At 41.0% G+C, this 23,444-nt stretch overlaps 1 protein-coding gene across 1 annotated transcript in view; it reads left to right on the forward strand.

Annotated features, from left to right (window-relative positions):
* Window positions 1-23,444, forward strand: part of TNR (tenascin R) — a 132,594-nt gene that overhangs the window by 47,845 nt on the left and 61,305 nt on the right. Inside the window, exons 8-11 of the mRNA XM_029618838.1 lie at window positions 3,194-3,283; window positions 6,919-7,182; window positions 8,286-8,552; window positions 21,689-21,808. Coding sequence (XP_029474698.1) covers window positions 3,194-3,283; window positions 6,919-7,182; window positions 8,286-8,552; window positions 21,689-21,808 — 741 coding nt within the window. The remainder of the gene's footprint in view (window positions 1-3,193; window positions 3,284-6,918; window positions 7,183-8,285; window positions 8,553-21,688; window positions 21,809-23,444) is intronic.

Genomic DNA, 23,444 nt, shown 5'->3' on the forward strand with positions numbered 1-23,444 from the left:
TCAAAAGCACGCTGGCATTACTCAGGATGTTCAGGTAGGGTGTTTTGATGGCTAAAACAGATATAGAGTTAGCCTTTCGACTTCCGCCCATCCACCCTGACAGTTTCTCTCTTTTAGGTTTTCAGTTCAAAGGAGCCTACTACTACTACAAGTGTCTGCCAATGGAATACTCGGTTTCATGTGCATACTTGAAACATTTCGCTCCTTCCTGCATTTGGCTACAGAGGATGCAGCCAACTCAAAGTCCTTAGTTCACTATTTCGACGACTTCCTATTTGTGGGAAAGGGGAGCACTGATGATTGTGTGTGGCTATATAACACCTTGCGTCATCTTGCTCATGCATTTGGCGATCCTTTGGCAGACGATAAGTCACAGAGTCTGGCGAGCAGCATTACTTTTCTCAGTATAGAATTGCACTCGGTATGCATGGAGTCTAAGCTACCCATGGAGAAACTGGTTAAACTGACAAATTTGATAGTAGTTATGGAGCAGAGAGGAAAACGTCACTCTGAAGCACATGAAGTCCCTGATTGGCAGTTTTGCCTTCACAGTAAGGGTCATTCCAATAGGTCGGGTTGTCCTCCGTCAATTGATTAATGCGACAGCAGGTTTATTGTGAGACTATTGTCTGCAGTTTTTGGGTGGTAGGTGTGAGGAAAACTGGTGGGGGTTCATAATGAAATGCTAAAGGATGCAGGTAAACTGGTGAAGGTTTGCTTAAACTGGTGGAAATATCAGCAAACTGCTGATTCCAAGTATGCGCACAACTAAGTATTTTCAGAACGGTGTACGTGCATAATTTAAAAGATACCTGCCTGTTACAATTATTTCACGCATAATATATGCATCTTTGGTTTTTTTGGGGGTTTTTTTTTTTTAAATGGGTCGAGAAAGAATAATTGTTCCTGTATTTTTCATATAAGTGCATATTTCAACATACTCTTGGGTCAGAAATATGCGGTATTTTATAAACTAGAACACAGTTTGTAAAATGCTAGTATAAATCTCTCACATGCACTTACATGCGAAAATAGTGTATCGGGGACTATTTTGAAAGCGAGGCTCTCTATATGCACATGAATTTTTCTGTGTAATTAACAGCATGACAAACTACTGATGCTGAGGGCATTGTCAGTGTACATAAGCTCATATACTCCAAAAGATGACAAGAGCTTTCTCAAGAAAATATAAAAAGGATCATTGTACTATTTCTATTCTTATTCTGTTTTGTTCACTGTTAAAAGTTTGTAACTTACCTTGATAAATTGTTGATTTTTGTGCTTGATAAATTTAGTATTTGTATATAGTTTAAATATTGTTTAAAAATAAACGTGAATGGTTTTCAATATAAAATTGACTTCTTTTGCATAAGACAGAGGTGTGAATCTTTATGCAAAATTATGAAAATCTGCTACATAACTACCACAAAATTTGCAAATTCTTGCCTCAAAGTCTTAAAATATCTGCTGCAGGAAACGGGAAACTCTGACAGTAAGCTACGTGACTCAGCTTAGTGTAGGGAGTTATCAAAGCCAGGGATATTGAATAGCAAGTTAGAAAATATAATTAGAATAATTTATTAATCAGCTTGAATAATCAGTGAATAGAATAACTTACTGAAACAATTGATTGCATGCATGTATCCCTAATAACCTTTGTGTTTTGTGTCCTATCCACACCAAAGTTTGAAGAAATATTAGGGGGAACATAAGGACTCTGACAGTGGTGCTGCACAGCCGTGCGCATGTTATAAAATCCAGGGTCGGCGCGCGCAAGGAGGTGCACAATTGTGCAACTTGTGCGTGCTGAGCCGCATAGCCTTCCTCTGTTCCCTCCAAGGCTGCTCCGAAATCGAAGTGGCCTTGGAGGGAACTTTCCTTCCGCGTCCCCCCTTCTTCCCCCTCCCTTCCCCTACCTAACCCACCCCCCAACCCTATCTAAACTCCCCCCCGACCTTTATCGTCAAAGTTACGCCTGCCTCTGGGCAGGCATAACTTCCCGCAGCAGGGCTGCAATGGAGGAGGCCTCGGCCCCGCCCCCGGAACGCCCCTGGACTGGCGGCCCGCCCATGGCCATGCCTCTGGAACGCCCCTTTTTTCGAAGCCCTGGGACATAGACGCGTCCCAGGGCTTGTGCGCGCCGCCGAGCCTATGCAAGGTAGGCTCGGTGCACGCAGGGGCAGGTTTTCGGGGGTTATGCGTGTATCCCTTTGAAAATCTACCCCAAAATGTGCAGCCAAAGCCGCACATTTTACTTTCAGAAATTAACACCTGCCCGCGGGTTGGAAAACGGGCACTCAATTTAGCCGGCATCTGTTTTCTGAACCCGTGGCTGTCAGCGGGTTCGAGAACCGACGCCGGTTCTCGAACCCGGTGACAGCCACCAAAGGAGGCGCTAGGGACGCACTAGGGACGCGCTAGTGTCCCTAGTGCCTCCTTTTACTGCGGGCCCTAAATTATATACCTGGGCTTTCTGAATTGCGCGCCCAGAAGAGTGGCCTGTGCGTGCATCGGGAGAGCGGGCACTCGCCGGCTCTCCCACACGTGTTTCTGTATCGGCCTGTATGTGATTAAACTGATTATGTAAGCGAACAGCCACCGGAGGTTTGCTCAGACAGACCAGCAGCAGGGCCAGCACCTCCTTTCCCCTGATGACATCTGCTTCAGAGAATGCACCAGTGATAACAGCAGTTTTTGTATTAATGACCTGGTGTACCAAGCAGCAAACAGAGATGTACAAAATATTCAGACTATAAGTAAATAGTACAATAACTAATGTTGTACTTGTGAATTACTCACAAAAGAAAATGTTTACTTTTGCTCTTGCCAGAGAAACCTATTTGCATTAACCTATTGCTTTCAGGGTTTTGTTTTTTGTTTTGTTTTTTTGCTATAGTTAACCATCTGTGTCATAAGAATTCACAACTTTTTGACGTTTCATACACATAGGCAAAAAGCGGTTTCTCATTTAAAAACTGTGAAACAAAAAAGTACTTTTCAGACATCTTCAAGCAAAAAGTCCCTTTTCAGCCAAAATAAATAATGCTACGTTTGGAGCAATGACTGAGTCCATGCCAGAGTTTAAACACCTTGCTGACTTTTCATGGGTTGGAGCCCTTTTGCTAAGCTAACCCTCATTGGTTTGGAACTCAGCCAAAAAATGGTTTCCTTATCTTTTTGTGTTCGGTGGTAGATTTGGTGCCAGGAACAGAGTATGGAATCGGTATTTCAGGATTCATGGAGAAGCAACAGAGTGTCCCAGCCACAATGAATGCCAGGACAGGTGAGTTTAATGATGCACTGAGCCTTTGACCAAGGATAATTACACAGAGAAATGATATGGAGTTCAGTAGCAGTACTGGGGGATACTACCCAAACCAGATTTGCTAGAGTCATAGCACAGGAGATTACTTAACTACAGGGCCCTTTAGGGTTCATTCCAGTTAGGTACAAAAGTTTGTGGCCTTCTCATTGTAGCTATACAAAGTTAATTCTAGGAAAGCATAGGCCTGTCTATCTAAGGATACAGATAAAGCTCATTAGGACTCCCCACCCATTAGTTGGTACCTAGAGTTGAGACTGTTAGTTGATACCAAGATAAAGAAGTGTCACACAAGGAATAGGATGCTGAATCCACTGGAGGTGGGCATAGGGATTCGGCACCAGTTCTTCACACCAGGGCATTTAAAACAGCTGAAACTCAGTTTAATTTTGTGTCTTTGCTTATAACATTTACCTGCCTTTACAGTTTGTTATCTTGAATAAAGTAAGGTGATTGCAGTGTTAGTCCACTTGAATGTGTGGAAATAAAGGCTAACAAAAATATATATATAAGGTGAAACTTTTTTATTTGACAACATATATTTCTTGACTAGCTTATGAACTTACACTTTGTTTTGACTTCAGGAAGACAGAGTAACTCCTGAAAGCTAGTCAAGGCATGTATTAAGTTAGTCCAATAAAAAGATATCACCTTATATTTACTTTTATATGATTTTCAATACTGGGCATCAGGGTCATAGCCAGAACAGAATTTTTTGGGGGAGGCCTAAGGTTAATATGCATGGGCATTGTGGTCAACCCGCCCACCCTGCTGTCACCGCTCACCCCATTTTATGTGGTTCTTCATGGCAGTGGCTACAAAATCCTTTCAATTTCTAGCAACACTCTGTATCTCTTCTATGTCTTCACTGTCTCCCTGGCCTGCCTGTACTGTTTCTCCCTCTCCCTCATAGGCCCGATGCAATAAAGTGCACATTTTGTGAAGTTAAACATTATACCTGAAGCAGAAAGGAGTTTTACCTGCACAAAATGAGAGTTTAAAAATGTGTGCTCAGCTCAGCGCCCTCACATGGAAATTCCATGCAAATGAGGGCATTAAGCATTCCCTCCCAGTGCGGAGAGTGGCGCTGGCTGAGCGCACAATTTCTTAGCACTGGAAACTTTATTCCCAATCAAAGGTGGAGTAAACTTTCTAATGCTGGATTCGTCGCCGGGGCTCCCCCACTCCCGCAAGGACAAGCGATGGCAACTCAACAGTGCATTTCTGTTTTTAACTGTGTGTGGGAAGTAAAACAACACACTTTTCCCTTGCGGGGAAGATAAAACAGTGAACGAATAAGATATTCAGCGAAAGGAGTATTTTTATTTAGCATTTGCAAATGGATGCACACAAAGCCAACACCAGCAGGTGTCAGTAACGAGGCATAAGCTTGCTATTAAAATACAGGGGTTTATATATCCAATTTAGTTCCTCTTTTTAAGCCTTGAGGTTAATTTGTTTTTCTGCCTTGGTACATATTGGGGGGGGGGGGGGGCTGTAAGGGGGAGGTTAGGAGGAGGGGGGTTGGAGGAGGCTTGTGGTTGTTGCTTTTCTTGTACTTCCCTAATTCTAGGCTGGAACAAGAGAAAAGGGGGGTATGGGGGCTGCTTTCAGCATCTCTTAATATTACAGCTAACGTTTTTTGCAGAAAGATTTGACTTTACAGAAGCTGCACAGGCAATTGTGCACTTTAGTTCATTACTCAGGCCTGCTCATGGTCTTAATGACAAGAGGGTTTTTATTCAGGTATTGTGTTTCTATAAGAGGGGATTTCTGGAGAATATGTTTTAATACTATTATCTTTCTATTATAATAAAGCTTTCTAGTTAGCCTGTTTCCAGCAGTTTTTCACAGCTTCTAACTTCCTCTTTTTATAGTAACTGCGCCATAGACAAACTACATGATTTCTAACAGCAAGGTTATGCTTTCTCTTACAGCTTCTACATAAAAGTTACAATTTTTAACACTTGCTTTACCTCTATCCACTATACTTGAGTCAAGCTTAAAGTGTAATGTTAGCAGTCAGTTCTTCCCACCCTATCTATAGCTTTAGCCTGACTATAGGGTTATAGCAGTATAGAGTAGGCCACACAAAGCATTTTACTTTTATCATTATTAATGTGATAGCAACATCCAAATTCCATTTCTTACACTGTGATAGCTGCCTAGGAGCACAAGAGAATATGTACTCCTAAACTGGGTGCACAGGAAGAGATGGGGTCCTCTATGCACTCTCCCATTCAGCCCCTCCCCTCCCGAGCTGAAATGTGTGTTCGGCCTGTGACTTGGCGTACGCTCATTTTAACTCCATAGCATTATCTCACTGCATCCGGAGTTTAAAAAAAAAAAATTAACCTGTGCATTAAAACTGTGCGCTGAAATTCAGCACACAGGCTCTTAATGCACAGGTTCTTTCATCGGCCTCTCTGTGGTTAAGGCAGCTACTTTCTAGGAGTGTTAATCTCTCAGGCTGTATGGAAACAGGTTTCCACCCCGCACAGGCATTCATGAACTCTGAAGGGGCTGACAGAGGAAGTGGGGGGGATAATAGTTACCTGCCAAAAATAAAGAAAGACTTTGATGAACTCAGATATTTACAGGTCTAGCCCAAGAGCAGTGAGGTTTCTCTTTCATGACAGTGATTCCAGGGCCTCCAAACCCTCTAATTGCTGCACTTTGAAAGAGCTGACTCAGATAGTACATGACCCTGGTGCTAGGGGAGGGGGCCTGAGCCAAAGGTGAAGGACAACAGACCCCACTCAACCCCTGGCTTAACTGAAGTGGAAGATATGTACTAATTGGTAGTCCTTGCTTTTCTGGTTTGTGAATGCTCTATTAGGATATTAAGAGCGCATCTCTGTTGCTTTGTAGGTTGGATGCCTTTTAAAGGATCAACAAGAAAGAATCTCTAGTAACGAGCTTTAGAAACTCACAGCTTTCTTCTTTAGATGGGATCCCAAACCCTCATGGAGAACAGTCTTTCTTGTAGGCATTTTAGGGGTTTTTTTTCAAAACTATGTGGGCAAGTGAGAAAGTCCTTGGGCACTTTTACATACAGATTTTGCACCAATTTTCGATGAAATATTATACTCATACTTTCCCTTTGAAAATTGCCTGAGTAAAAATGTACCCGCAGAGATTTGCACCTTTTTTTTTTGCAGATATTTTTTCCAAGCAAAACAACTCACCTAGTTCTGAAAATCCAAACCTAGGCACGTTGTTTTCTCCCCAGATCAGCTCCGCTCTAGCGCAGGCAAAAAGTAGGCGCATTGGGCACACCACGTCTACTCTTACCCACATACTGGCTGGGCAGTTTTCAAAAAGCCCTTTGCTTTTACCTGGGTAAATGGTTTTTGAAAACTGCCCTCCCTAAAAGTATCACAGCCTATAACAACTCCAGGTCTCTCCAGAACCAAAATGTATATCAGTATTTATGTTGTGTCACGTATTTGTATCCAGCCCTCCATAGGCATAGTCCAATCCAAAGCAGTTCACAAAGCCTGGAAACATTACAATAAATAGCAAATACACCATAAAAATAACACTAATAGCCAGTGGTTCAAAACCTGTTGCACTTTATCCTTTTCTGACTTTAGAGCTGGACAGTCCTCGCAACCTCATGGTTACAGCTTCTACAGATACATCAATCTCTCTTCTCTGGACAAAGGTCAAGGGTCCAATAGATCACTACCGGGTCTCCTTTACCCCAGCCTCAGGCATGGCCTCTGAAGTCACGGTTTCCAAGGATATGTCAACATTTAACCTGTCTAATCTGGAACCTGGCACAGAATATACTATTTCTGTTATCGCAGAAAGGGGCCGACAGCAGAGTTCAGAGACCACAGTGGACGCCTTCACAGGTAAAGGGGAGCAGGGACATACTTTAGTCTAACTGAATAGAATAAGATTCTGCAGCCTTACCTTCTATTATAGTTCTGGAGCCAAATGCAATTCTGACTCTGAAACCTCAATGTTCATCTGCCACTCCCTCTGCAATTCAGTGCAATAGCGTTTCCTAGTATTCCTTAAATACAGATCTGTTATCATTCCATCATTTAAATTTATACCTCTATACCGGTGTTTTCCAAACTAGCCAGTCAGGTTTTCAGGATATCCACAGTGAATATGCATGAGAGATAGTTGCATATGATGGAAACAGTGCATGCAAGTAATTATATCTCATGCATATTCTTTGTGAATATTCTGAAAACCTGAACAGCTAGAGCTACCCAAGGACAGGTTTGGGAACCACCACTCTACACATTGCTAGAAGTGCTTTTCACAACCCAAACTGCCCCATCTCCTATTGATCTACTGCTGTGCCAGTACTAAGTTTGGACAATGCACCTCAAATCTGTTCTATAGCCATGTCTATATACCCTAATGTTACTTCCAATGAATCTGCTATTCCAGTTGACCAACAGACTCAATTTTAAGTATGTTACAATAAATAATCATCTGATATATTTGCTTACACTTGATTGAAGAATTGGATTATCTTGCTTACGTTAGCTACTCTGAAAACAAGATCTATTTGTGGCCCTTGAGGACCAGAGTTGAGGACATCAGCTATAGATCACCGCAATCTTTGTCATTGTACTTCTGTCTTAAATCATAGCACCCACTGCCATTATGGGCCTGGGATTAGTCCCAGTTCCACCACACAACCACAATCCTTACTTACCTTGGCTGCTATTATTTTACTGGGTCATTCCTGAGCAGATTATCAGTAGAACTAGATTGTTTGGTGACTGTGCAACATGGTTGAATACTCAGTAAAAAGCAACCTGAGACTACAAAAACTAACTTCACTAGTGAGAAAAACCAATTTTCATGGAGGTATGAGGTTAGAACATTAGAGCAGAGCTAATGTTCTTCCCCTGTCCATAGCACTAGTTGTACGCAGACTCCCCGCATATGTCAATCCTCTGGGCTATGACAACTAACTCTTTTTGATTTGCAGGTTTCCGACCAGTCACACAGCTCCACTTTTCTCACGTCACGTCTTCTAGCGTTAATGTATCTTGGAGCGAGCCTTCTCCACCAGTAGATCTTTTTATCTTAAACTATAACGCCAGGGATCACGGAGAGACCCTGCAGGTGACATTAGATGCTTCCAGGAGGCATACCACTCTATCTGGCTTGCAGTCATCTACAGAGTACATCGTGACCCTGGTGGCCGTGCATGGAATGGTCACCTCCGAGCCCGTTGTGGCATCCATCACAACAGGTAGAGTCCATAGCTATTACGTAAATATTATGGGACGGTGTCAGAGGAGGCAGTAGCACTGTACTACATTATGACAATCATTATGCCTAGATGTCTTTGTTAACTACTTGCTTGAACTCGATGGGGGATGATGTGCAAAGAAAAACATACCTTGCAGCAGGGATGGAAAACTGCTAAAAGTCGAGAGGTTTCCCATTTTGGTTTCAAAAGAATTGCCAAAACATGGCAAGTTTTCAGTTATCCAGTTTCACAGATTACACAGAACGGCTGTGTTCAGCGTGCACAGTTATTTCTCAGATGTGTTAGTTCGGTTTACCGCCCTGAAACACCATCTCCACTTCCTCTTACTCTGACAAATGTTCAGCTGTAGTGTTGCTGTGATTGCAGCGGACCAGTCCCTTGTGGGGAGTCAAAAAAGGCTTTGGGGGCTCAGGTGGTTCTCTTTTTGTAGCGGAATTGGACAATTACTGTTTGCCTCATGAGTCTGACTTTCAAAGAGTCAGAAAGTGATAGAGCACCTAACCCAGGAAACCTCCCAGTGCGTCCTTTCAAATGCAGACATGATTTCTATTTATGGAGGTGATGTGGGGGCCATGTGCCAGATTCAGTGATGTGCTAACAATTTCTCATCAAGGGGCTGTTGTCACCATCAATATTTTTATAACAAACTCTTGCTCACTCTGATCCACTGTTTGGTTTTATCAACTTATTTAGCAAGGGGCTCGCAGGAGTCCGCCAGGAGCCTTGTCCAGCACTGATTGGACTACTTGAAAACAGTCTGGTTCTGTTCATAGATTCAAGAAAAATGTGTGTACAATGTATGATCAGCATAATCTATGCTACTAGTATAACCCTTTTTTGGGGGGAGTTCTACTTCCCAAGGGCGCACAAACTTTTTTCTCTGGGGCTGCTGTGTTAAGCGATTAATAAATGAAAATGAAATGAAATAGCAAGCGCTCCTCCCATACATTACTCTCTGTCCCAAGGGTGGATCCTTTCCCTTGTAGGGAAGCTAAAGCTTAAGGCCCAGGCAGTGGAATGTTTTTCTCTGAGTGTGTTGCTAGTTGCCGAATCTCATGGGGTGAGACACTGGGACAAACCAGGCAGGACAAGGCCCTAAGTGTTAAATTAACTGATTATTTGACAGTTAAATTAAAGTCCATTTTATCCATAAACAGTGAAATTACAGCTGAATGATGTACAGATGTGAGGTTTTCTTCTGGATAGGTATCCTTTACTTCAGGTATCTGAGATTCGCTTCTAGGTTTTCCCCAGTGGGCCTAAGGGAATTCTACGGAATTCCCCTTAAACACAGAAAATCCTACTTGAGTCCAAGTTCATTCATCGATCACCCAGCCTGTGTCCAGGTCCCAAAGGGGTGGAGATCCTAGGGGGGGGGGGGGGGGGGGGTCTCCAAGATCTTGGTCATTCTCCGGGCTCTTGGTGGACTGTGATTTGTCCTGCAAGAAAAATCTTGAGCAATCGAGAACCGGGCTATCCCAAAGCCCTGGATCCCTTAAGGGGAGGGGTGGATTAAAATAAACCTTCTCACAAAACTATACCAGAATACTTGCTTGCTACAAAAATCTCTCAGCGACTGCTGCTATAGTGTCACTGGTGCTTGCCCCATTTAGGGAGTAGATTAGGGCTCACAGGTCTTCAGCCCTTGTCTTTCATGTCCGGTGGGTTCAAGGTTTAAACAGCAGTCCCCTCTAATATAGGATACATTTTAGCCATCATAAATCTCACAATGTCGGATACTGTCACTGGTGCTTGCCTCATCTAGGGAGTAGACTAAGGTTCATAGGTCTTCAGCCCCTTTATGGGAGTCCCCAAAACGCTATCCTGCAAAACTTATCTCACTGCAAAAACTATGAGGGAGATCCTCTGGTATGGAGTGCACAGTAAAAAATCTCCACTGAACTAAATTTCCTGATGAGGCAGGAAGGCCTCACCAGGGATATGAAAAAACAGCATCCTTACTCCTCTGAGGTTAACTGAAAATGACTACCTTGAATATTAAACTAGCTTCATTAAATAGACTGAGGCAACCAATCCCAGCCCTCCCAGTTGGGAGGGGCTGAAGAGGATGGAAAGCTCATAGAGACGTTGACTTTCTAAGCAGGGACCTAGGGCCATCTAGTGGCTGACCCAAGGGGTGCCACACTGCATTCAAGGAAGTCCTTTTACATACAATGATTTTAAATTATGTAAAAAGGGAAAAAATGTGGTCTTCTGTTTTTGCTGTTAATTGACATAAAAACTAAGGATGTGCTTTTGTTAGAAATGAAATAATAAATCTCAATGAAATTACCTATTTTGCTTCATTTCATTTTGAAAATGAAACAAAAGAAAAATAACTATATTTCACTTGTTTTCATTTGGTTTTCAAATTCCTGAAGCAGCCAGCCCCAGCCTCCCTGCTGAAAAAAACCAATGTTGTTGTTAAACAAAAATATCTTTTCACAATCCCCCACAACTCCCCAGGCCTCTTCTTGACCCTCCCTCATCACCATACCTTACCCCATCCAAGGGTGAAAAGAAGGTAGGAGCATTCCTGAATCATTCTCGTACTTCAAAATGGCATTGGTTGACCTGAGGCTGGCCCCTTTTTAAAGTATGGCCATTTTCCAAACTGATTTTAGCCTCAGGTCGGCCAGCACCATTTTGAAATACAGTATTGGTGGTGCAGGAGCAGCTGCGGATTGCTCCTGTCTCCCTTTTCATCCGCAAATGGGAAAAGATATGGGGAAGAGGCCTGGGAAGGCTTTGGGGAGTTCTTGGCAAGTCCAGAAGGAGGCTTGTTTTTCAAACTTTGGCAGCAAGTTTGACATTTTTTAAATTTGATTTTGTTTTTCTTTGGTTTTTTTATTTAGTTTGCGGTGTTTTTTTTTTTTATTATTATTATTTAGTTTGCTGTGTAATTTTTTTTAAACAAAACAAAAATGTCAGTGCACACCACTAATAAAAACTGTGTCTTCCCTTTGCTAAACACACACACACAAAATTCTTTAAAATGAAAACAAAGAGGAGGGCATTTTTAAGTGTGCTGCTGCTACATGAATGATGCTGAAAGCTTGCTTTTAAAAAGTAAATGCAGTATTGAATCCATCCCCTGCCGTTTCTCTCTCTTCCACTTAATGCCATTTGTGAAAGGTCTCTTAAAAATTAGAATGGATGAGATGCCCTAAAAGGTATGGAGAAAAACATTACTTTTTGCACGCATATTGATGTCCCTATTGGTACAGAAACTGCCCAAGGCTGCCGCTTCTCTCCCAGGGATTTAATGCTGTTCCTATTACCCAGGAGTTATAACACGATAGTGATTTGTTCAGTGGTTCATAGATGAAAAATTGTCTGTCAGCTACGGAAACGCTATGTGTTTGCTGGTTATTAGCTTCACTTCTTTCCAACCATTAGGGAGAGTTCCTAGTGGAAGTTGTCATTCACAGCTTTTGGATTAGTAAATCTGCCATTTTCTACCTCAGGCACGAGGCTATAAAGATTCATTACATGGGTATGTAAGAGCACTGAACCTAAAGAGGGGAGTCACCTGCACAGGTAGAGTATAATAAGTCCTGGTAAGGGTGACTATTGGAAATAAGAAACGGCCTCTCTTCCCAGGACCTTACAAAAATAAATGCATTATTAAAGTCTTTCTTAATTAAGGAGAAGAGGGTATTTATCTACATGTTAATAGCCCTATTTTATACCAAGCCTTCTGGCTGACTTATAACAGCAATTCAAAAATAGCCAACCATTAGTCAGGCTGCCCTGATCCTTCTGGTGTGGATTGAGAGACACAAGTTTAAAGAGCCCAGGCTGCCTGACAGGACCCAAGAGAAGTTAAAAAGTAATCAGGCAACAGAATAAATAAATTCCGATGTCCACAAAAATAAATTTAAAAGGAGTAACATAAGAAATACCATACTGGGTTAGACCAAGAGTCCATCAAGCTCAGCATCCTGTCTCTAACAGTCATCAATCTAGGTCATAATTACCCAGCAGGATGCCAAAGAATAGGTCAAATCCGTCTTGCTCATAAGCAGACATAAGCAGTGGCTTTCCCACATCTGCATGGCCAATGATGGTTTATGGACTTTTCCTCCAGGAACTTGTCTAAACTCTTTTTAGACCCAGCTATCTCAACTGCCTTCACCATTTGCTCTGGCAAAAAATTCCACTGTTTAATTTTGTGCTGAATGAAAAATACTTTATCTGATTTGTTTTATATGTGCTATTAGTTTAAAGGTAGATTTTAAAAGCCGTGCACAAGCAAAAATGGCCATTTACACGTGTAAGTGGCTCGAGCGGGAACGACGCAAATTTTAAATAGCCGGGAAGAGTGCGTGTATATCGATATATGAGCCCCCAGAAAAAGTAGGCAGAAAGGGGGGCAGGGCATGGATACTCCAGAGGTGGAGCCAGCACTGACACACATAGCCTCTAATTTTCCTCAGCCGGCACGCGTAACATATGTGCACCACTTTGCTACTGCTCCTTGTTAGGTGTAGGAGAACATCACAGGGGAGAGAGAGAGAGTCTCTGCTAGCTGAATTGTACAAATCAACTCCTTATAAGGTCAAAAATTATTTTATAAGGTCAATTTTACAATGGATACCTCTGAATGTGTCTGTAACAACACCCCCCTAACCCCAACCCACCTCCTGAAAACTCATCCCAAATCAAAGTGCCCCCTTTCAATGGTCCATATATAGAGTATTAGAGTGAGCCCTTTAAAGAGGTGCTGTCTCTCTGTCTTTCTTTCTTTCTCTCTCTCTCTCCCTCCCCCCCCCCCCCCCTCCATGATATTCACCAGACTCCTGCACCTATCAAGGAGGAAAGTGGTATATATATGTGAAATAATCTGCACACATAGGTTATAAAACAGCATGTATTTATGGGCAGGATACACACCCAGCCCTTTTAATATCTACCTTTTAGTGTCCCCTAATCCTAATACTATTTGAAAGGATAAATATCCATTTCCTGTTTACCCATTCTACCCAACTCAAGACTTTATAGACCTCTATCCTATTTCCTCTTAGCCATCTCTTCTCCAGGTGTTTTGGACCGGAGAGTGGACCCCTGTTCGAGGTAGAGTCAGCGCAGCCAGGAAGGGAGAATACCTTTGTCGGTCTCTACCGTCGGATGGCAAGGCCGGCTGAAGAGGTGGAGAAGATGGCTTCACCCTGGAAGCTCGTGATCCCCCCAGGAGGAGCCCGTAGGGACACGGCCGCTGGGACTTAGGAGACTACCTGAAGAAAGAAGATGGTCTGACGCAGGTGCCTCCTGCAGGTCGTGTATTCCAGACAGCTGGCGCCTCCAGCTGGTCGTAGGTAGTCCAAGTAGAGAAGTCGAAGGAAATCCAAAGCCAGTCCAGGAGTCGGAGTCCAAGGAGCGGTCCAAAGCCGGTCCAGGGGTCGGAGTCCAGAGAGCGGTCCAAAGCCGGTCCAGGGGTCGGAGTCCAGAGAGCGGTCCAAAGCCGGTCCAGGGGTCGGAGTCCAAAAGAGTCAATCCAGCAAGGAGGGAAGAGCAGAAGCGGGACGAAGAACCAGGATACCAGGAACACAGGAACCGGAAACAAGCGAAGCCTCAATACCAAGGTAAGGTCTGGCTCTCAGACCTTGCCTTAAATGCAGGAGCCAGGAGGTGGAGTCCCAGGAGGATCCATGACAATATCCGGTCATGGCTCCTTTAAATCTTGCTTCAGCCGCGCGTGCGCGGCTCCTAGAGGGCTGAGGGGGAGGAGTCAGACCGCCGAGAACCAGGCGGCCATGCAGAACCGCAGCAGCCCCCGCGAACACCCAAACAGGCCCTTCCTGCACCGCGGGAGCCTCCAGTGCTCCCGGTGAGTACAGCTAACGTTGTGACCGCCGACCTGACTCTGGTCGCGGCCCGCCGCAGCTGGCGGCCATGACGCCCGGTCGCGGGGCACCGAGGCCAGGGTTCTTAACACCAGGTTGAAGAGTCCTAACCTCTTTAACCTCTCCTCATAAGGGAGTTGTTTCATTTCCTTTATCATTTTGATCACCTTTCTCTGTACCTTTTCTATTTCCACTATATCTTTTTTGAGATGGGGTTCACCAGAACTGCACACAATACTCAAGGTGAGGTTATAATATGGATCGATTTGGAGGCATTATGATATCCTTTGTTTTATTTTCCATTCCCATCCTTATAATATATAACATTCCATATGCTTTTTAACCACAGCTGCACATTGGGCCAAGGATTTCAAAGCATTGTAGACAGTGACTCCAACATTCTTTTCCTGGGTGGTGACACTTAATATGGAACCCAGCATTGTGTACCTATAGCTTGAATTAGTTTTCCCTATATGCATCACTTTGCACTTATCTACATTAAATTTCATCTGCCATTTAGATGCTCAGTATCCTAGTCTCACAAGATCCTCTTGCAATTCCTCACAATCAGCTCATAATGTAACAACTTTGAATAATTTTAAATAATCTCAGATTTGATTATCTCATTCATATCTTACTTTTCCAGATCATTTATGACTATATTAAAAAGCACCGGTCCCATTTCAGATCCCTATTTACCTTTCTCCACTGAAATAAATGTCAGAGTTCAACTTTTTGTTTCCTTTTCTTTAGCCAGTTACCAATGCACAATAGGATACTGCCTCCTATCCCATGACTTTTTTATTTCCTGATAAGTTTCTTAAGAGGGACTTTGTCAAACACCTTCTGAAAATCCAGATACACTATAAAAACCGACTCCCCTTTGTTCACATGTTTGTTAACCCTTTCAAAAATATCTAACAAATTTGTAAGGCAAGACTTCTGTTTGCTTAATCCATGTTGACTCTGCCTAATTAATCTGTTACTATCCAAAAGGTCAATAATTTTATTCTTCAAAATAGCTTCTACCATTTTGCCTGGCACCAAGGTCAAGCTCACCAGTCTGTATTGACTCAGATTACTCCTGGAGCCCTTTTTAAATATGGGTATTACATTAGTCACCTTCCATTCCTCAAGTACTGTAGCTGATTTGCCTCTGCAAGATCCTTGATCAGAGGAACTATCAGGGCTTAATCTTCCACTAGTTAATGGAGGATCTTCAGCTGGGATTTCTCTACCAATGCTACCCCATCAGCTTGTTCAAGGGAGTGGCACTGATGTGGATGATTCTGGAAATGTTTCCCTAAGAGATATATGGAGAGTAGTCACCCATATTGATAAAAATTTAATTTCTGCAGTCACTCAACTATATAATTATAGAGCAGATACCTCTAAAAAAAATTCTCTGATTTACATGAGAGGCTGAACTTGTTGGAAACCCAACTTGGGAGCCAACTTGGGGTAACTACAAACTTATAATCAACATTATCAACAGGAATTAATGATAATCTTTCATTACATTTCAAATGTGAAGTGTTAGAAAATAAATTAAGAGCTAAGAATTTGCAATTTTTAAATTTCACCTTTCAGTGAAATCAGGTGATGGTCAGACCGTGGTATTTTATTTATCTTTATGACTGTGGCATTAGGGTCAGTGAGATTGGAGCTGACAAAAATCAAATCTAATTTGTGACCATATTGATGAGTGGCTGAATTTATCAGTTGTTTCCAACCTAATCCCGACATAACATCTAAAAGTGTTTGTGCTATGGATATTTTCAGAGCTTTTACCTTCTGTAGTGATTGTGGATTAGAAGGGGGGGGGGGACTTTCCCTGGGGCTTAAGGAGATGTCCAATCCGATACTCAGAACAATCTGCAGTAATTAACTTGGATGAGTAACATGAAGATCCATAGGCCTTCTAGATGGTGTAGACATCTGTGGGGAGAGACAATCTTCCCTTTTCTTTCCTACCCATTCTTATACGAGGAAAAACCCACAAAAGGGGTGCACCATGACTGGAAACAATGAGTCATCCCAGTGGCTTGGTCACAGTTTTGTGTATTTTTGGTTAACAGTAGAAGACTGGAACTTTAGGATGTTGTAATTTAAGAAATTTGGCTTCTTTTGTAGTAAGAAAACTGACTCCAAAACAGTATCAATAGCCTTACGTATGAGCTCTTGTAGTTCATCTGCTGGATCTCCTATCAGAGGATGGCAATGTGCTATATTGGAAAGATGATGTTCCACTTCTGCTTTATAAGTATTACAATCCAAAATGACTGACTTGCCACCCTTGTCAGCTGGCTTGACAATGATTTGTAAATATGTCTGAAGTTCTTTTAGGGCAATCGATTCCATCTGGTTAAATTGAAGTAATGTTTGTAATTAGCAGTATCAAATTTTTTAACCTCCTCTGAAACCAATAGTTGGAACTTCTTAATAACTGAATTGTCGGGAGCAGAAGGTATCCAGGTGATGGATTACTCTAATTGAGCTATCATTGCTCAAACAAGACTGTGTGGAAAAATAATGTTTAATTTTTAGTGTCCATATAGCACAATCATTGGTTTAAAAAAACTATGTGTTTCAGAAATCCTAGTTTTTTAATTCCATAGAAAATTATTTAAAAAAAAGATTATAGGACATGAATTGTAGATATTGAACAAAGACTTTTTTGGATACATAATTGAGAAAACCGATGAAGACAGGTTTTCTAGTCTTTCATGTTCAACTTGCTGATACCCATCCTTTTGATTGCAGAAACCATATTGGAAATTTAAGGTGTTTTTTATATAAAATAATTTCCCTGGGGCTCTTTTTGGTGATATATTTATCTCCCCAACACCCTCCAAAGTAAACAGCAAAGCAAAGAATTCATTTTTGTTTTCTGCTATGGCCTTGTCTTCCCTAAGTGCTCTTTTAACCCCTTAGTCATTTAGTGGTCTAACCAACTCTCTCATAGGCTTCTTACTTTGAATATATTTGGAAAAGGTTTTATTTTGAGTTTTAGTCTAACTGGCAAATTTATTTTCAAATTCTCTTTTGGCTTGCCTTATTAATACTTTACCTCTAACTTGCCAGTGCTTATGCTTTTTCATATTTTCTTCATTAAGACCTGCCTTACACTTTTTAAAAGATGTCCTTTTGACTTTAATAGCCTTTTTCACCCTATTATTTAACAATACTGGCAATCATTTGGCTTTCATTCTAACTTTTTTAATGCAAGGAATACATCTGGTCTGGGCTTCCAAGATGGTGTGTTTAAATATTGTCTATGCTGCATGCAGACTTTTAGCCTTTGCAACTGCTTCTTTTAGTTTGTTTTTTCTAATTCCCTCATTTTATCAGTCTGCCTTTTAAAGTTAAATGCTACTGCAATCGTTTTCCTTAATGTCCTCCCTTTAGTGATTATGTTAAAATTGATTACATTATGATCACTGTTGCCACGTGACCCCTCCACCATTAATTCTCATACCAGATCCTAGGTCTCCATGAACATTACATCTAGAATAGTCTTGCTACCGCTCTTTGATTTCCTAGCATATCCCAATCAGATATTTATTAAATCAATATTGTGTTGCCTAATCTGTTAGCCTTCCTCATTTTTGTTAACATTTCACTGTCTTTCTCTTTATCCTGGCCAAGTGGATGGTAGTAAAGCCCCACCGCTATATATTTCCCCATCACACAGATATTTAGTTTCATGCAGATCTTTTATCCTGTTTGACTCTATGACATAATTTACATCTAGTATCACTCCTCTACCAATTTATCTTGGTCTATCATTTTTATATAAATTGTAATCATGGTATCACAGTGTCCCATTGGTTATCCTCCTTACACCAGGTCTCTGAGATGCTATTATGCCTACATTCCAACTCTCCAATCTTATCTTTTAGATTTCTTGCATTGACATACAAAGAATTCAAAGTATGTTTTTTATTGTATTCACAACCTGCCTAGCAGTTGAAAAGGATAGGTTGGAATCATTTATCTCTGCCTGCTCTTTATTTAAATGCACCACAGCACCTTCTACCTCTATCACAGTCTATCTATAGGAATATTTTAACTTCCCATTATGGCAGTATCCTTTGAAGGCCCACTCTAAACCATACACTCCTGAGTGTCTGTCAACTTTTCCCCATGATCTAGATTAAAAGCTCTCTATTTTCTTTCTAGTTAGTGTCAGCAGCCAGGTACCATACTGATTAAGGTGGAGTCCATCCTTTCGGAATAGGCTCTCCCTTCCTCAAAATGTTGCCCAAGTCTAACAAATCTAATAGCCCTCTTTCCTGCACCATCACCTCATCATGCATTGAGATTCTGGAGTCCTGCCTGCCTCTGGGATCCTACATGTGGAACATGGAGCATTTCTGAGATTCTAATCCTGAAGGTTCTGGATTACAGCTTTCTACCTAGAAGTCTAAATATGGCTTCCTCCCATACCTTCCTATATCACTGGTGCCCATATATACCAATACCAGCCACTTTCTATCCAGCACTGTCTAAAATCCTATCTTGGTATTACGTGAGGTCTATCATCTTTGCATCAGGCAGGCAAATTACCAAACAATCCTCACACCAGCTATCTAAATTCCTAATAATTGAATAGCCAACTACAATGGCTATCCTAACCCTTCCATCCTGGGCACATGCTCCTGAAGACATATCCTCGGTGTGAGAGGTTAAGGCATCATCTAGAGATAATTTCCTGCCACACCAACATTATACTTTCCTTCCAGGCAACCTAGCTCCTTCAAGGCAGCACAGGGGCTGCCAGACTGGAAGTGAGACCACTCTACTATGTCTTTCAAAGACTCAACAACTCCAGGTCTGCCATTCTTCTCCAGTCATCAGATTCATTCTCTGAGAGCCAGGAGCTCTCAGAGGTGCTCACCAACTGGTAAATAATCATTCATGTGGCACGTGATGCAGTAGACTGGAGAGCTCGCATATCACTGCTCGACTAATGTCTTCATCTTAATTTTATTGGGTTGTTAATTATTTAAGGTAGCTAAGGCACTAGGGAAGATTAAACTAAGTAAAATTCCTTATATTTATTTGGTATGTTTTATGTTAGTTTGTCAATGAACATCAAGGTTATAGCAGTTAATCTGTTTATAAAAGCAGGGTTACTCCTTTATCTGAAACCCTAATTGACTCTTGCTATGAAAAATGTTCCTTTTCTTCTTTTAATTAAGATGACAAACTGTAAAACAAAGAATTGACTTGAGGTGAGTAGGATTAAGGTTGGACGGTGAGAAAACACACAGAAATAATCTATTTAGCTTTTAACTTTTAGAAGCAATCACACACAGAAATAGCCTAGTTTTTAACTTCTAGAGACAATCACACCCATAAATAACCAATTTACCCCACAGTATCTCTTCCCTCCCAAGTTTAAATCACAAAAATTCCCAGAAAAGTAATAATCACAAATTCTTTCACTTTTCCAGCAGAAAGGGCTTCTGTTTTCATTACTCCATCAGGACAATTTTCAAACTCCCTGCAGTAGTTGCAGGCCTGCAAGCAAATTTGGGGGAGTGGGGATACTTGTGTATCCATGAACTGTGCAGGTAAAGTATTGGTAAAGTATTATACTTGCAGAGATTTCAAAATGAATTTTCTGCACATTCTTTATGGTGCCCGTCCATTTTTGGCATGTGGAAAAAGTATGTGTACTACCATACAGCATGCACAATTGTACCTGTATTTGCATTTGCAGTTTGCAAACTGCATTTTTTCATAGGTAAATACATGTTTACACATGTAAAAACTTTTGAAACTTGCTCACCCAAAAAATAAATAAATAAACCAACATATTTCTACCTATAGTACATATAGGACACATTATAATATAAATAATGCATCTTCAGCTATGCAGATCAATTTAGCAATGTCTTTGGTCATCTACACTGAGTTAATTTATGCTCTATAACTATACGAAATAACATTTTACCACCAAGGGGTCTATGTAGTAAAGAATGTCAAAAAGCATGCAGTAACGATACTACGTGCCAGTTTTAACACAAGCTATAAATCCAACTGTAACACAGGATTTACAAAAATATATGCAGAATGCAACTTGTAATTCTATTGATGTGTGTGGAAAACAAATTCTTTCTTTTATATAAAAATGTGACATAGATCCAAGCCATCACTAATATTGCCCTTGTAATTTAAATATTCAATGGCTTTAGGAGAGGTGTTTTATTTTTTATTACCCACTAAGGTACAGACAAGCTTCCCAGGATCATTTCTCTCATGGCTGTGGTTAGTCTGGCCACTGAGCACTGCTGGCATTTGGAGGCTTTATCCTGAGCAGCAGTGTCTGTGGTGGGGAGGAGGTGCAGATGCAGTGCCTTTCTGGGTCAGGATGGCCCAAGATGAATGACTTTGTGCAGGTAGATTTACACACATTCAAAGAATGCATATCAATTCTTTTCCCTTCCTAACTTCACCCCACAGAATGCCTACGTCAACTCCGGGAAATATGTATGCAACATTGAGTTTTGTGCATATTTTTACCCACAGAACCCCTGAATTGATTTGCAAAGTGCAATTTATGTGCATAAAACAGGGTTTCCAAAATCAAGCCCTGTATGCTTTCCCAAACAAAATGCCAGATTCTTTGCAGGGTGTAGGACCTCATTAGGAGCAGCCTAAGAATTATCCAGTGATAATGGCCTGATTGTGCAATTGAGATCAAAAGTTCTCCACATCCCCTTCAGATCTGGTTACTAGTACTTTGCACTAAACACAGTGCAGAAAACATTCAAAGGAGCAAAATAGTTTTTCTCATCGAAAATAAAATTAGTTGATAGGAAAACAACAAAGTACATCAGCAGAGACGATAACCTTTCTTAATCAGTGAAAGTTAAAAAGGTAAAGCTTTCAGAAATATTAAGTTCCCTTCTCAGGCAGCAGTGTAGTGGCCCCAGATGCTTGCCTCTATAAACATCCATAAGCCTAATAGAAGTTTTTGTTCTACCTATGTACCCTGTAGGTTCTTTTCAACAAATAAAATGAACGGCTTCATGTGAAGGGAATGGATCTATTTTATGCGCAGTATGTCTAGGTTTCTTTTCCCCTTTCCCCCTTGGAAATATGTTTCTTCTTCCAGTTCTAGGTTTACCCATTTCTAGGTTAACTGCTACTGTAGCTATTGAACAGGCTTGAGTGAGATCAAATAAAATTATTCATGTTAGAGTTGGATGTGCATTTGACTTTGTGGTTTGTTTCATTGTCCCATATGGGTTCCTCTAGGAATTGACCCACCGAGAGATATATCTATCAGCAATGTGACAGAAGACTCGTTGACTGTGTTTTGGAGCCCACCAATAACATCCTTTGACCACTATCGCTTATCCTACCAGTCTGCTGAAGGTAATCACTTACTGCCAGTGGCAGGCTGAAAATTACAAAGTCACACCATGGGCTGGGTTCAGGACAGATGGATGTGTGTAGATGGGTTGCAGCATAAATCCTATTGCTCTATCATTCTAAATATTGGAAAAAAAATGGAAAATGATTTTAGGGAGGGTAATTTAATAACTAGCTGAATAGAACTAAACTGTAGGTACATAATTTATCATAAATTTTCAAAGCGCTTTGAAAATTTGCCTCTTTGTCGGGTGTGTGCGTGGACTTACATTCACAAAGTTACACCTGCTCCTGAGCAGATATCATTTCGTGCATGTATTTATTTATTTAAAATTTTTTGTATACCGACGTTCGTTATGCAAACATCACATCGGTTTCCATGTAACATAAAACTGGCCAACAGGGCTTTACATTGAAACTGATTATAGAACTGGGGAGTGGTAAGAGGGGGGAAACATGAGGGAAAGCATGTTTATATATATATATATATATATATAATTTTACTGCCTATATATAAACTTTACATATATATATATATATATATGTAAAGTTTATATATAGGCAGTAGAATTATATATAGCCATGTAGATATATGTGAAAAGTTTAGAATATCAAAAATATCTACATGAATCCTTTTCCCATCCAACTCTATCCCTTTCCTTCCCCCGAAACACCACCTTCATCTGCAGGGAAAGTACCACAAAATTAGGTTGTGTGGGTACTTACACCCGCATAAATTCTGAATTGATTTTCAAAGCACAATATATATGCATAACATAAGAGTATAATGTGTAAAGTGTTTTGAAAATCAAGCCCTAAAAGTATATATATTTTTATAGTTGCATTTAGTCTCTTGAGGGTACGTGTGGTGATGAAACTGCTGACACCCTGAAGGACTGAAGTACAAGATTGCGAGTTGTGTCTCCATTTAAATGGAAAGCTGAGGAGTGGAGTTTCATAATAACATGCACCGCCTCATTTATAGATGCTTACATTTAGCTCAGCATTTACTGAGCAGGTGTTTCTGGTACATTTCTCACCGAACACTTAGAGGTCAATATTCAAAGGCAAAAGCTACCCAGATAAATGCCGAGTTTTGAATATTGTTGGCATTATCCAGATAAAATTTAGCCAGATAATAATGTAGTGACATTTCGGGGGAGTTCTAGCGCAGAGTTTGAGTTAGCCAAATAACTCATTCAACTAACTCAAGACGTGGCCAACATTAGGTTTAAAGTTATCCTGGAACGTGTTGCTGGATACATTTAACTGGCTATATTCAAAGAATATAAATATAAAATAGAAATTCCAAGTAAAAAAATTAAAAAAGCAATCATTGTCAACCCAACTTTATGCATGCACTCTGAAATCCAACCAGCGATATTCAAATATTGGGCCTCATTCACTAAGCCATGGCATTTTTACCAGAGGGGAAAATACTGCGGGATTCACCAAGCTGCTGCACCTGACCCTGCTGCTTGACAAATGGCCTAACACGACTTATTGAATGAGGCCCATTGCCAGTCAAGTTTACCTGAATTGTTTTATTCAAAGATATTCAGCGGGACGTTTATTCCCTTATAACTTATCCATTTTATGTTTTTTTTTAAATTGACTTTTTAAGGTTTTGGGCTGCTCC

This window comes from Rhinatrema bivittatum, chromosome 10 (assembly GCF_901001135.1).
Source record: "Rhinatrema bivittatum chromosome 10, aRhiBiv1.1, whole genome shotgun sequence".
Taxonomy (NCBI): Eukaryota; Metazoa; Chordata; class Amphibia; order Gymnophiona; family Rhinatrematidae; genus Rhinatrema; species Rhinatrema bivittatum.